At 44.5% G+C, this 15,493-nt stretch overlaps 2 protein-coding genes across 2 annotated transcripts; both read left to right on the top strand.

Moving 5' to 3' along the window:
* LOC127927023 (dynein axonemal heavy chain 6-like) lies at nucleotides 1-6,321 on the top strand. The gene is made up of 4 exons (XM_052512672.1): nucleotides 1-182; nucleotides 881-1,009; nucleotides 3,773-3,886; nucleotides 5,912-6,321. Exons 2-4 carry the CDS (start codon nucleotides 893-895, stop codon nucleotides 6,059-6,061), a joined length of 381 nt encoding a protein of 126 aa, XP_052368632.1. The 5' UTR covers nucleotides 1-182; nucleotides 881-892; the 3' UTR covers nucleotides 6,062-6,321.
* Nucleotides 6,322-8,607: 2,286 nt separating this feature from the next.
* LOC127927024 (dynein axonemal heavy chain 6-like) lies at nucleotides 8,608-15,142 on the top strand. The gene is made up of 7 exons (XM_052512673.1): nucleotides 8,608-8,625; nucleotides 8,929-8,988; nucleotides 12,336-12,548; nucleotides 13,582-13,762; nucleotides 13,856-13,952; nucleotides 14,123-14,351; nucleotides 14,981-15,142. Exons 1-7 carry the CDS (start codon nucleotides 8,608-8,610, stop codon nucleotides 15,092-15,094), a joined length of 912 nt encoding a protein of 303 aa, XP_052368633.1. The 3' UTR covers nucleotides 15,095-15,142.
* Nucleotides 15,143-15,493: the final 351 nt, after the last annotated feature.

Here is a 15,493-nt window from a genome sequence, read left to right as displayed (position 1 = left end):
CAGCCCTCCTGAGGACTTTGCCGTCTACGCCACCCTGAAACCCTCAGTCACCGGCGTACGCAACGCCATCGACAAGGCCGTGGGGAGAGAAGGACGCCAACGTGGACAAGTTCTGTGTCCACCTCCAACGGGACATCACCGACCTCAACAAGGAGGTCAAGAGGGTCAAACAGCAGGCTCAGGTAACTAGAGGTCAAGGGTCAACGTTCAGATGCATTGTATCACACTAGCTTCAGCATCACGCTAAGGGTCAGTGTTTGTCCCCAGACAGGCTTTATAAATAACCGTGGAAAAAGCTAAGAATGTAGACATTAGTCTCTGGATATGATAGTCATTTACAACTGGGTTCCTCGTCCCCAGGTCGTTGTGCTCTAAATCAACTGACCTGAAAAGATCATTTTGTCAGTCAGAGTAGGGTAAATAGAGATGTGTATGGGTTTGGTCCAGACCAGGGAGGGACAACTTTGATGGGGGTTGGAGCCATTAAAAATCTGAGCTCATAGTGAGTGGCCGCTGTGGCTCGTGGGTCTGCATACCCACATCCAGGGAGGGGCGGCAGGGTAGCCTAGTGGTTAGAGCGTTGGACTAGTAACCGGAAGGTTGCAAGTTCAAACCCCCGAGCTGACAAGGTACAAATCTGTCGTTCTGCCCTGAACAGGCAGTTAACCCACTGTTCCTTGGCCGTCATTGAAAATAAGAATTTGTTCTTAACTGACTTGCCTAGTTAAATAAAGGTCAAATAAACATCCATACTCAAGCACGCAGGCAGAGCAGGCCCTAGCCTTCTTGGGGCCCTAGGTGACATTTTGCTGCGAGTAAAACAGTTGCCCGTCCCTGACCCATGTATAACTGTGTGTATGTGTTGATCTCTGCTCCCCAGAACAATCAGATCATGGACATCAACGCTGAGCGTCCCAAGGTCCGTCTGCTGCTGGACGAGGTCCAGGTCTCCATAGACGAGCTGCAGAACCAGGCCTTCCAGTACAAGTCTTTCCAGAAGAACTTCAAGGTTCTACTATACTATACAATACTATACTATACTATACAATACAATATTCTACAGTACCATACTATACAATACTATACTATACAATACAATACAACACCATACAATACCATACCATACCATACAATACAATACAATACCATACAATACAATACCATACCATACAATACCATACAATACCATACAATACAATACATTACAATACCATACTATACAATACAATACTATACTATACAATACCATACAATACAACACCATACTATACAATACTATACAATACCATACTGTACCATACTATACTATGCAATGCAATATTCTACAGTGCCATACTATACCATACTATACAATATTCTACAATACTATACTATACTATACTATACTATACAATATTCTACAGTACCATACTATACAATACAATACTATACTATACAATACCATACAATACAACACCATACTATACAATACCATACCATACTATACGATACTATACAATACAATATTCTACAGTACCATAATATACAATACAATACTATACTATACAATACCATACAATACCATACAATACAATACCATACTATACAATACTATACAATACCATACTATACCATACTATACTATGCAATGCAATATTCTACAGTGCCATACTATACAATACCATACTATATAATATTCTACAATACAATACTATACAATACCATACTATACAATATAATACAATACCATGCTATACAATAGCATACCATACTATACGATACTATACTATACAATACAATATTCTACAATACAATACTATACAAAACAATACTATACTATACAATACCATACAATACAATACCATACTATACAATACCATACAATACCATACAATACAATACCATACTATACAATACTATACAATACCATACTATACCATACCACATACCACACCATATACCATATACTATGCAATGCAATATTCTACAGTGCCATACTATACCATACTATACAATATTCTACAATACAATACTATACAATACCATACTATACAATACCATACTGTACCATACTATACAATATAATACAATACCATGCTATACAATACCATACCATACTATATGATACTATACTATACAATACAATATTCTACAATACTATACAAAACAATACTATACGATTCAATAAATAAATTCATTCAAAATCCTACAATGTGATTTTCTTTTCTCATTTTGTCTGTCATAGTTGAAGTGTACCTATGATGAAAATTACAGGCCTCTCTCATCTTTTTAAGTAGGAGAACTTGCACAATTGGTGGCTGACTAAATACTTTTTTGCCCCACTGTAGATGCAGAGTAAAAGGATACAGTACGTCTTCTGACCACTAGAAGACAGTAAAACACCACTTTTCACCATCGTTCCTTGAGAGAAACAGTATAGTTAAATGTAGAGTAACTTACTGTTGTGCGATTAAGTATCTTCCCTTTGGCACTTTTTCACACCTGGATGTGCATTGATTGAGGCAATTCAGATTAAGTGTCTCTTTCAAAGGATGCCTATATTCTCTATCCCTCATTGACCCCTTTCTCCCTGGCCTTGGCACCCGTCTTGTCCACTACCCTCAAGTAGAGACACCCCTCTCTGACTTCTAACCCCTTGCCTCTGTAGGTTGAGGTGACTAAGTACGAGGCGTTAGTGGAGGTGAGTGACACCTCTCTGACTTCTAACCCCTGACCTCTGCAGGTTGAGGTGACTAAGTATGAGGCGTTAGTGGAGATGAGTTGTCCCTCTCTGAGCTCTAACCCCTGACCTCTGTAGGTGGAGATGACTAAGTTTGAGCCGTTAGTGGAGATGAGTGACCCCTCTCTGACCTCTAACCCATTGCCTCTGTAGGTGGAGGTGACTAAGTACGAGGCGTTAGTGGAGATGAGTGACACCTCTCTGACTTCTAACCCCTGACCTCTGTAGGTGGAGATGACTAAGTATGAGGCATTAGTGGAGATGAGTTGTCCCTCTCTGAGCTCTAACCCCTGACCTCTGTAGGTGGAGATGATTAAGTATGAGGCGTTAGTGGAGATGAGTGACCCCTCTCTGACCTCTAACCCATTGCCTCTGTAGGTGGAGGTGACTAAGTACGAGGCGTTAGTGGAGATGAGTGACACCTCTCTGACTTCTAACCCCTGACCTCTGTAGGTGGAGGTGACTAAGTATGAGGCATTAGTGGAGATGAGTTGTCCCTCTCTGAGCTCTAACCCCTGACCTCTGTAGGTGGAGATGATTAAGTATGAGGCGTTAGTGGAGATGAGTGACCCCTCTCAGACCTCTAACCCATTGCCTCTGTAAGTGGAGGTGACTAAGTATGATGCGTTAGTGGAGATGAGTGACCCCTCTCTGAGCTCTAACCCCTGACCTCTGTAGGTGGAGGTGACTAGGTATGAGGCGTTAGAAGAGCTCAGTGACCCCTCTCTGACCTCTAACCCCTGACCTCTGTAGGTGGAGATGACTAAGTATGAGGCATTAGAAGAGATGAGTCATCCCTCTCTGACCTCTAACCCCTTGCCTCTGTAGGTGGAGGTGACTAAGTACGAGGCGTTAGAAGAGATGAGTCATCCCTCTCTGACCTCTAACCCCTTGCCTCTGTAGGTGGAGGTGACTAAGTATGAGGCGTTAGAAGAGATGAGTCATCCCTCTCTGACCTCTAACCCCTTGCCTCTGTAGGTGGAGGTGACTAAGTATGAGGCATTAGAAGAGATGAGTCATCCCTCTCTGACCTCTAACCCCTTGCCTCTGTAGGTGGAGGTGACTAAGTACGAGGCGTTAGAGGAGCTGAGTGCAGAGGTGAAACTGAAACAGCTGCTGTGGGACTCTCTGGAGGAGTGGGACGCCCTGCAGGCTGGCTGGATGGAGGTACAGTATGGAACCATGCAGGGGGTTAGATATCACACACACAACACTGTGTTCCCTACCATACACTTCTGACAAAGGGGGTTGTTCCTCTATTCTTCACTGTCTCAAAGTCTCACCTTTTGCATTCTGACCACACTGCAAAAGTTAATACGATTTTGTCCGAAAATGAGGCGACAGCAACATATTCTAACTGCCTGTGTGTCTTCCTTCTCAGTGTATTTAATAACAGTAGTATAGTCCACCTGTCTTCTCAGTGTATGTAATAACAGTAGTATACTCCACCTGTCTTCTCAGTGTATGTAATAACAGTAGTATACTCCACCTGTCTTCTCAGTGTATGTAATAACAGTAGTATACTCCACCTGTCTTCTCAGTGTATTTAATAACAGTAGTATAGTCCACCTGTCTTCTCAGTGTATGTAATAACAGTAGTATACTCCACCTGTCTTCTCAGTGTATGTAATAACAGTAGTATACTCCACCTGTCTTCTCAGTGTATGTAATAACAGTAGTATACTCCACCTGTCTTCTCATTGTATGTAATAAAAGTAGTATACTCCACCTGTCTTCTCAGTGTATGTAATAACAGTAGTATACTCCACCTGTCTTCTCAGTGTATGTAATAACAGTAATATACTCCACCTGTCTTCTCAGTGTATGTAATAACAGTAGTATACTTCACCTGTCTTCTCAGTGTATGTAATAACAGTAGTATACTCCACCTGTCTTCTCAGTGTATGTAATAACAGTAGTATACTCCACCTGTCTTCTCAGTGTATGTAATAACAGTAGTATACTCCACCTGTCTTCTCAGTGTATGTAATAACAGTAGTATACTCCACGTGTCTTCTCAGTGTATTTAATAACAGTAGTATACTCCACCTGTCTTCTCAGTGTATGTAATAACAGTAGTATACTCCACCTGTCTTCTCAGTGTATGTAATAACAGTAGTATACTCCACCTGTCTTCTCAGTGTATGTAGTAACAGTAGTATACTCCACCTGTCTTCTCTGTGTATGTAATAACAGTATTATACTCCACCTGTCTTCTCAGTGTATGTAATAACAGTAGTATACTCCACCTGTCTTCTCAGTGTATGTAATAACAGTAGTATACTCCACGTGTCTTCTCAGTGTATGTAATAACAGTAGTATACTCCACCTGTCTTCTCATTGTATGTAATAAAAGTAGTATACTCCACCTGTCTTCTCAGTGTATGTAATAACAGTAGTATACTCCACCTGTCTTCTCAGTGTATGTAATAACAGTAGTATACTCCACCTGTCTTCTCAGTGTATGTAGTAACAGTAGTATACTCCACCTGTCTTCTCAGTGTATGTAATAACAGTAGTATACTCCACCTGTCTTCTCAGTGTATGTAATAACAGTAGTATACTCCACGTGTCTTCTCAGTGTATGTAATAACAGTAATATACTCCACCTGTCTTCAGTGTATGTAATAACAGTAGTATACTCCACGTGTCTTCTCAGTGTATGTAGTAACAGTAGTATACTCCACCTGTCTTCTCAGTGTATGTAATAACAGTAGTATACTCCACCTGTCTTCTCAGTGTATGTAGTAACAGTAGTATACTCCACCTGTCTTCTCAGTGTATGTAGTAACAGTAGTATACTCCACCTGTCTTCTCAGTGTATGTAATAACAGTAGTATACTCCACCTGTCTTCTCAGTGTATGTAATAACAGTAGTATACTCCACCTGTCTTCTCAGTGTATGTAATAACAGTAGTATACTCCACCTGTCTTCTCAGTGTATGTAATAACAGTAGTATACTCCACCTGTCTTCTCAGTGTATGTAATAACAGTAGTATACTCCACCTGTCTTCTCAGTGTATGTAATAACAGTAGTATACTCCACCTGTCTTCTCAGTGTATGTAATAACAGTAGTATACTCCACCTGTCTTCTCAGTGTATGTAATAACAGTAGTATACTCCACCTGTCTTCTCAGTGTATGTAATAACAGTAGTATACTCCACCTGTCCTTTTCTCTCTCCCTCACAGTGTAAGTTTGAGGAGTTGGACCCAGAGACTCTGAGTGCCCAGGTCAATAAATATGCCAAGTGTGTGAACCAGCTGGAGAAAGGCCTGCCACCCAACAGTGTGGTTCCACGACTCAAAGAGCACGTTGAGGGCATGAGGGAGAAGGTATGATGTGTGTTATGTAGGATGATTCTCTCCAGTTGATGTAGATATGATGTGTGTTATGTAGGATGATTCTCTCCAGTTGATGTAGATATGATGTGTGTTGTGTAGGATGATTCTCTCCAGTTGATGTTGATATGATGTGTGTTGTGTAGGATGATTCTCTCCAGGTGATGTTGATATGATGTGTGTTGTGTAGGATGATTCTCTCCAGTTGATGTTGATATGATGTGTGTTGTGTAGGATGATTCTCTCCAGGTGATGTAGATATGATGTGTGTTGTGTAGGATGATTCTCTCCAGGTGATGTAGATATGATGTGTGTTGTGTAGGATGATTCTCTCCAGGTGATGTAGATATGATGTGTGTTGTGTAGGATGATTCTCTCCAGGTGATGTTGATATGATGTGTGTTGTGTAGGATGATTCTCTCCAGGTGATGTTGATATGATGTGTGTTGTGTAGGATGATTCTCTCCAGGTGATGTAGATATGATGTGTGTTGTGTAGGATGATTCTCTCCAGGTGATGTAGATATGATGTGTGTTGTGTAGGATGATTCTCTCCAGTTGATGTAGATATGATGTGTGTTGTGTAGGATGATTCTCTCCAGTTGATGTAGATATGATGTGTGTTGTGTAGGATGATTCTCTCCAGTTGATGTAGATATGATGTGTGTTGTGTAGGATGATTCTCTCCAGGTGATGTAGATATGATGTGTGTTGTGTAGGATGATTCTCCCCAGTTGATGTTGATATGATGTGTGTTGTGTAGGATGATTCTCTCCAGGTGATGTAGATATGATGTGTGTTGTGTAGGATGATTCTCTCCAGGTGATGTTGATATGATGTGTGTTGTGTAGGATGATTCTCTCCAGTTGATGTAGATATGATGCGTGTTGTGTAGGATGATTCTCTCCAGTTGATGTAGATATGATGCGTGTTGTGTAGGATGATTCTCTCCAGTTGATGTAGATATGATGTGTGTTGTGTAGGATGATTCTCTCCAGGTGATGTAGATATGATGTGTGTTGTGCAGGATGATTCTCTCCAGTTGATGTAGATATGATGTGTGTTGTGTAGGATGATTCTCTCCAGGTGATGTAGATATGATGCGTGTTGTGTAGGATGATTCTCTCCAGTTGATGTAGATATGATGCGTGTTGTGTAGGATGATTCTCTCCAGTTGATGTAGATATGATGTGTGTTGTGTAGGATGATTCTCTCCAGTTGATGTAGATATGATGCGTGTTGTGTAGGATGATTCTCTCCAGTTGATGTAGATATGATGTGTGTTGTGTAGGATGATTCTCTCCAGTTGATGTAGATATGATGTGTGTTGTGTAGGATGATTCTCTCCAGTTGATGTAGATATGATGCGTGTTGTGTAGGATGATTCTCTCCAGGTGATGTTGATATGATGTGTGTTGTGTAGGATGATTCTCTCCAGGTGATGTAGATATGATGCGTGTTGTGTAGGATGATTCTCTCCAGTTGATGTAGATATGATGTGTGTTGTGTAGGATGATTCTCTCCAGTTGATGTAGATATGATGTGTGTTGTGTAGGATGATTCTCTCCAGTTGATGTAGATATGATGTGTGTTGTGTAGGATGATTCTCTCCAGTTGATGTAGATATGATGCGTGTTGTGTAGGATGATTCTCTCCAGGTGATGTTGATATGATGTGTGTTGTGTAGGATGATTCTCTCCAGGTGATGTAGATATGATGTGTGTTGTGTAGGATGATTCTCCCCAGTTGATATGATGTGTGTTGTGTAGGATGATTCTCTCCAGTTGATGTAGATATGATGTGTGTTGTGTAGGATGATTCTCTCCAGGTGATGTTGATATGATGTGTGTTGTGTAGGATGATTCTCTCCAGTTGATGTAGATATGATGTGTGTTGTGTAGGATGATTCTCTCCAGGTGATGTAGATATGATGTGTGTTGTGTAGGATGATTCTCTCCAGGTGATGTTGATATGATGTGTGTTGTGTAGGATGATTCTCTCCAGTTGATGTAGATATGATGTGTGTTGTGTAGGATGATTCTCTCCAGTTGATGTTGATATGATGTGTGTTGTGTAGGATGATTCTCTCCAGTTGATGTAGATATGATGTGTGTTGTGTAGGATGATTCTCCCCAGTTGATGTTGATATGATGTGTGTTGTGTAGGATGATTCTCTCCAGTTGATGTAGATATGATGTGTGTTGTGTAGGATGATTCTCTCCAGTTGATGTTGATATGATGTGTGTTGTGTAGGATGATTCTCTCCAGTTGATGTTGATATGATGTGTGTTGTGTAGGATGATTCTCCCCAGTTGATGTAGATATGATGTGTGTGTGTAGGATGATTCTCTCCAGTTGATGTTGATATGATGTGTGTTGTGTAGGATGATTCTCCCAGTTGATGTATGATGTGATGACAGAAGGTTGTGACAGAAGGTGCTGACAGACTTGAATTGAAAGCGATGATCCCTGATGTCACGGTTCAATTAGTGTAGATGAAGGGGAGGAGACGGGTTAAAGTGTTTAAGCCAGTGAGACAATTGAAACATGGATTGTGCCATGAGGGTGAATGTACAAAGGATTTAAGTGCCTTTGATATGGTAGTAGAGGTGCACCCGTTTGAGTGTGTCAAGAACTGCATTCTCTGGGGGTGCAACTCAATATTAGGAAGGTGTTGCTACACACTCAGGGTGTGTGAATGTTACCTGGCTGACCTGGCTGTGGGTGTGTGTGTTACCTGGCTGTGGGTGATGTGTGTTACCTGGCTGTGGGTGTGTGTTGTGGCTGTGGGTGTGTGTGTTACCTGGCTGCGGGTGTGTGTGTTACCTGGCTGTGGGTGTGTGTAACGTGTGTCTTTTCTCGCTCCAGCTCCCAGTGATCACAGATGTCTCTGAGATGAAGGGGGCCTCTCTGGAGGACTCAGGAGAGGTAACACCCTCCCTCTGCTATGACATGGGTAACACCCTCCCTCTGCTAACATGGACATACAGAGGTAACATCTGCTATGATGTTTAAGCCAGGAGGTAACATCTGATGACATGGACATACAGTAGGTAACATCTGAACATGGACATACAGTAGGTATCTGTGCCATTACAGAGGGTGAATGGGTAAGACTGCTATGACATACAGGATTTAAGGACATGGAGGTACCACCCTCCCTCTGCTATGACATGGGGTACCACCCTGGTAGTAGGTGCCTGCTATGACAGGTGCACCCTCCCTCTGCTATACATGGACATACAGTGCTGTGGACATACAGTAACACCCCTCCCTCTGCTATGACATGGACATACAGGAGGTAACACCCTCCCTCTGCTATGACATGGACATACAGGAGGTACCACCCTCCCTCTGCTCAACATGGACATACAGGAAGTAACACTCCCTGTTGACATGTAATGTTTTGTATGACATGGACATACAGGGTCCTCTGCTATGACATGGACATACAGGAGGTGTGTTACCTGGCTGGACATACAGGAGGTGCTATGACATGTTACCTGGCTGTGGAGTAACACCCTCCCCTCTGTGTGTGTTACCTGGCTGTATACAGGGTGTGTGTGTTACCTGGCTATGACATGGAGGTGTGTGTTACCTGGCTGTGGGGTGTGCTGTGGACATACCTGGCTGCTATGACATGGACATGGATGATGTGTTACCTGGCTGTACAGGAGTGTGTGTAACGTGTGTCTTTTCGCTCCAGCTCCCAGTGATCAGGAGACCTGCCACCCTCCCTCTGCTAACATGGACCGTGTCTGAAGGGCAGACACTGGGACACATCTCCCTCTGATTGGACATGGAGGCCGTCATAGAGGCCAGTCTCCTGGGAGGAACCTCAAACTCTGGCCTCTCTGGAGGGACTCAACATCTTCAGCTACAGCGAACATGGACGATACAGGAGGTAACACCCTCCCTCTGCTATGACATGGACATACAGGAGGTAACACCCTCCCTCTGCTATGACATGGACATACAGGAGGTAACATCTGCTATGACATGGACATACAGGAGGTACCACCCAGGAGGGAACACCCTCTGCTATGACATGGACATACAGGAGGTAACATCCCTCTGCTATGACATGGACATACAGTAGGTAACATCTGCTATGACATGGACATACAGGAGGTAACACCCTCTGCTATGACATGGACATACAGGAGGTAACATCTCTGCTATGACATGACATACAGGAGGTAACACCCTCCCTCTGCTATGACATGGACATACAGGAGGTAACACCCCTCCCTCTGCTATGACATGGGCATGCCAGGAGGTACCACCTCCCTCTGCTATGACATGGACATACAGGAGGTACCACCCTCCCTCTGCTATGACATGGACATACAGGAGGTACCACCCTCCCTCTGCTATGACATGGACACCCCTCCCTCTGCTACAGGAGGTAACACCCTCCCTCTGCTATGACATGGACATACAGGAGGTAACACCCTCCCTCTGCTATGACATGGACATACAGGAGGTAACACCCTCCCTCTGCTATGACATGGACATACAGGACCCTCCCTCTGCTATGACATAATACACCCCTCCCTCTGCTATGACATGGACATACAGGAGGTACCACCCTCCCTCTGCTATGACATGGACATACAGGAGATAAACCCTCCCTCTGCTAACACCCCCTCCCTCTGCTATGACATGGACATACAGGAGGTACCACCCTCCCTCTGCTATGACATGGACCATACAGGACATACAGGTACCACCCTCCCTCTGCTATGACATGGACATACAGGAGGTACCACCCTCCCTCTGCTATGACATGGACATACAGGAGGTAACACCCTCCCTCTGCTACATGGACATACAGGACATCTGGACATGGACAGGAGGTACCACACCATACAGGAGGTCACCCTCCCTCTGCTATGACATGGACATACAGGAGGTAACATCTGCTATGACATGGACATGGACATACAGGAGGTACCACCCTCCCTCTGCAATGACATGGACTACAGGAGGTAACTATCCCTCTGACATGGACATACAGGAGGTAACACCCTCCCTCTGCTATGACATGGACATACAGGAGGTAACACCCTCCCTCTGCTATGACATGGACATAACAGGACATGGACATACAGGAGGTAACACCCTCCCTCTGCTATGACATGGACATAGGTACCAGGACATGGTAACACCCTCCCTCTGCTATGACCATACAGGAGGTAACACCCTCCCTGCTATGACATGGACATACAGGAGGGACCACCCTCCCTCTGCTATGACATGGACATACAGGAGGGACCACCCTCCCTCTGCTATGACATGGACATACAGGAGGTAACATCTGCTATGACATGGACATACAGGAGGTACCACCCTCCCTCTGCTATGACATGGACATACAGGAGGTAACACCCTCCCACTGCTATGACATGGACATACAGGAGGTAACACCCTCCCTCTGCTATGACATGGACATACTGGAGGTAACACCCTCCCTCTGCTATGACATGGACATACAGGAGGTAACACCCTCCCTCTGCTATGACATGGACATACAGGAGGTAACATCTGCTATGACATGGACATACAGGAGGTAACACCCTCCCTCTGCTATGACATGGACATACAGGAGGTAACATCTGCTATGACATGGACATACAGGAGGTAACACCCTCCCTCTGCTATGACATGGACATACAGGAGGTAACACCCTCCTCTGCTATGACATGGACATACAGGAGGTAACATCTGCCATGGACATACAGGAGGGACTCCCTCTGCTATGACATGGACATACAGGAGGTAACATCCCTCCCTCTGCTATGACATGGACATACAGGAGGTAACATCTGCTATGACATGGACATACAGGAGGTAACATCTGCTATGACATGGACATACAGGGGGACCACCCTCCTCTGCTATGACATGGACATACAGGAGGTAACATCTGCTATGACATGGACATACAGGAGGGACCACCCTCCCTCTGCTATGACATGGACATACAGGAGGTAACATCTGCTATGACATGGACATACAGGAGGGACCAACCACAGACTTGTTGATGTAGTTGTATGTATCCATTCCGTTGTAGCAGGTGAACCAGGCCAAACAGAAGCAGTACAGTAAAGTGTTTGACCCAGTCTGGTTCTCCTCTTCCAGGTGTCAGGACAGGCTTCAGGAGAGGCATCGCTGGAGACCATCCTTAAAAGGTAGGAAAGACCCAGGAAGAACATGTTGTAGTTCTACTTCCTGTTATTCCTATTGTCTAAACTCAACCCCACTGTGCCCAGGTTGAGGATTCCTGGAAGACCACGGAGTTTCGGTTCTCTCCCCACCGGGAGTCTAAAGACCTGTTCATCCTGGGAGGAACTGATGACATTCAGGTGCTGCTGGATGACAGTACCATCAACATGGCCACGGTGGCGTCCTCTCGCTACGTCGGACCCATCAAGACCAGAGTAGACGAGTGGCAGAGGCAGCTAAACCTCTTCAGCCAGACACTGGTGAGACCGAGACCAATCACATTCATTTACTGTTTTGGCTAAACTCAAGGTGAGAGACTAGAGACCAGATCAAATGGATGGTACTGTGTGATGATGCTGTTTTATACGTCAAATGGTCATGTATCAAATGCTAATGGTCATGTATCAAATGCTAATGGTCATGTATCAAATGCTAATGGTCATGTATCAAATGCTAATGGTCATGTATCAAATGCTAATGGTCATGTATCAAATGCTAATGGTCATGTATCAAATGCTAATGGTCATGTATAAAATGCTAATGGTCATATATCAAATGCTAATGGTCATGTATCAAATGCTAATCGTCATGTATAAAATGCTAATGGTCATGCATCAAATGCTAATGGTCATGTATAAAATGCTAATGGTCATGTATAAAATGCTAATGGTCATGTATCAAATGCTAATGGTCATGTATAAAATGCTAATGGTCATGTATCAAATGCTAATGGTCATGTATCAAATGCTAATGGTCATGTATAAAATGCTAATGGTCATGTATCAAATGCTAATGGTCATGTATAAAATGCTAATGGTCATGTATCAAATGCTAATGGTCATGTATCAAATTCTAATGGTCATGTATCAAATGCTAATGGTCATGTATCAAATGCTAATGGTCATGTATCAAATGCTAATGGTCATGTTTCAAATGCTAATGGCCATGTATCAAATGCTAATGGTCATGTATCAAATGCTAATGGTCATGTATCAAATGCTAATGGTCATGTATCAAATGCTAGGTAATTCTCTCCTCCTTCTCCCCCTCTACCCTTCTAATCCTAACCCTCTTTCTCTCACTGATTTACCTCTCCCTCCCTCCCTCTCTCTCTCTCTCTCTCTCTCTCTCTCTCTCTCTCTCTCTCTCTCTCCTCTCTCTCTCCCTCTCTCCCTCTCTCTCTCTCTCTCCCTCTCTCCTCTCCCCCCTCTCTCTCTCCCTCCTCTCCCCCCTCCCTCCTCCCTCCCTCCCTCCCTCCCTCTCTCTCTCTCTCTCCCTCCCTCCCTCCCGTAGGAAGAGTGGCTGACGTGTCAGCGTAACTGGCTGTATCTGGAGAGTATCTTCAGTGCTCCAGACATCCAGAGACAGCTTCCTGCTGAAGCCAAGATGTTCCTCCAGGTGGACAAGTCCTGGAAGGAGATTATGAGGAAGGTCAACAGGCTTCCCAATGCTCTGAGGGCTGCTACACAGCCAGGTAACTAACTCTCTCTCACACACATACTCACACACTCAAGAGAGAGAGAGAGGGGTATCACCCCCCTCCCCTGTTCTCTTTGTCTCTCTACAGGTCTGCTGGAGATCTTCCAGAACAACAACGCCCTGCTAGATCAGATCCAGAAGTGTCTGGAGGCCTACCTGGAGTCCAAGAGAGTCATCTTCCCCAGGTACTGTGCTGTCTGCATGTATCTCTCTAGGACCAGGATTGGTGGTCAACATCTGAACCACTTGGTTCATCTGCTGATGTCATGTCCCACTGTGTTGTGATGTTCCCTGTGGTGAAATGTTGGAAGACACTTCCTGAATCAACGCGTCCGTCTCTCGGTACCGTTCCCAGGTTCTACTTCCTGTCCAACGATGAGCTCCTGGAGATCTTGGCTCAGACCAGGAACCCCCAGGCCGTTCAGCCCCACCTCAGGAAGTGTTTTGATGCTATCGCCCGCCTGGAGTTCGCCCTGCTGCCCCCTCCGCCCCCCGGCGCCATGACAACGCAGCCTGCAGACGGAGAGCAGGAGAAGGTCTACAGCAACGACATTCTGGCCATGGTCTCACCTGAAGGAGAGAAGGTAGGTAATATACTGGTCATGGTCTCACCTGAGAGAGAGAAGGTAGGTAATATACTGGTCATGGTCTCACCTGAGAGAGAGAAGGTAGGTAATATACTGGTCATGGTCTCACCTGAAGAGAGAGAAGGTAGGTAATATACTGGCCTCATGGTCTCACCTGAGAGAGAGAAGGTAGGTAATATACTGGTCATGGTCTCACCTGAGAGAGAGAAGGTATGGTCTCACCTGGTAATATACTGGCCATGGTCTCACCTGAAGGAGAGGAAGGTAGGTAATATACTGGTCATGGTCTCACCTGAAGGAGAGAGGTAGGTAATATACTGGTCATGGTCTCACCTGAAGGAGAGAAGGTAGGTAATATACTGGTCATGGTCTCACCTGAAGGAGAGAAGGTAGGTAATATACTGGTCATGGTCTCACCTGAAGGAGAGAAGGTAGGTAATATACTGGTCATGGTCTCACCTGAAGAGGAAGGTAGGTAATATACTGGTCATGGTCTCACCTGATAGGTACTGGTCATGGTCTCACCTGAAGGAGAGGAGATTAAAATGTTATCCTTGACTTCGAATACAATATTTGGTGTGTATTTGTGTGTGTTCATTCTGTGTGTGTTCATTCTGTGTGTGTAGGTGGGCCTGGCTAAAGGTCTGAAGGCGCGTGGTAACGTAGAGGACTGGCTGGGTAAAGTAGAGGAGGCCATGTTCTCTTCCCTCCGCCCGCCTCAGCAAGGCCTCCATCGCTGACTACCAGAGTAAAGAACGAGAGGAGTGGGTGGTGGCTGGACACCCCTCACAGGTACACACACACACACACACACACACACACACACACACACACACACACACACACACACACTAACCTCCATCGCTGACTACCAGAGCAAACAACGAGAGTAGCCTCTGAAGAAATGAATGAATTCCTATTTTATGATTCTCATGTGTTGTAAACCTGTTGTCTGTTAAGAGGTTAATGTCCAGCTGCAGAGTTCCTCTGTGTCCACCAGGTGGTGTTAACCATCAGGTGTCTGTAAGAGGTTAATGTCCATCTGCAGTGTTCCTCTGTGTCCACCAGGTGTTGTTAATTAACCATCAGGTGTCTGTAAGAGGTTAATGTCCAGCTGCAGTGTTCCTCTGTGTCCACCA

Source organism: Oncorhynchus keta, unplaced genomic scaffold (genome assembly GCF_023373465.1).
Source record: "Oncorhynchus keta strain PuntledgeMale-10-30-2019 unplaced genomic scaffold, Oket_V2 Un_contig_903_pilon_pilon, whole genome shotgun sequence".
NCBI lineage: Eukaryota > Metazoa > Chordata > Actinopteri > Salmoniformes > Salmonidae > Oncorhynchus > Oncorhynchus keta.
The sequence above is the reverse complement of the archived record's forward strand: the minus strand, read 5'-3'. Positions and strand labels throughout refer to the sequence as shown.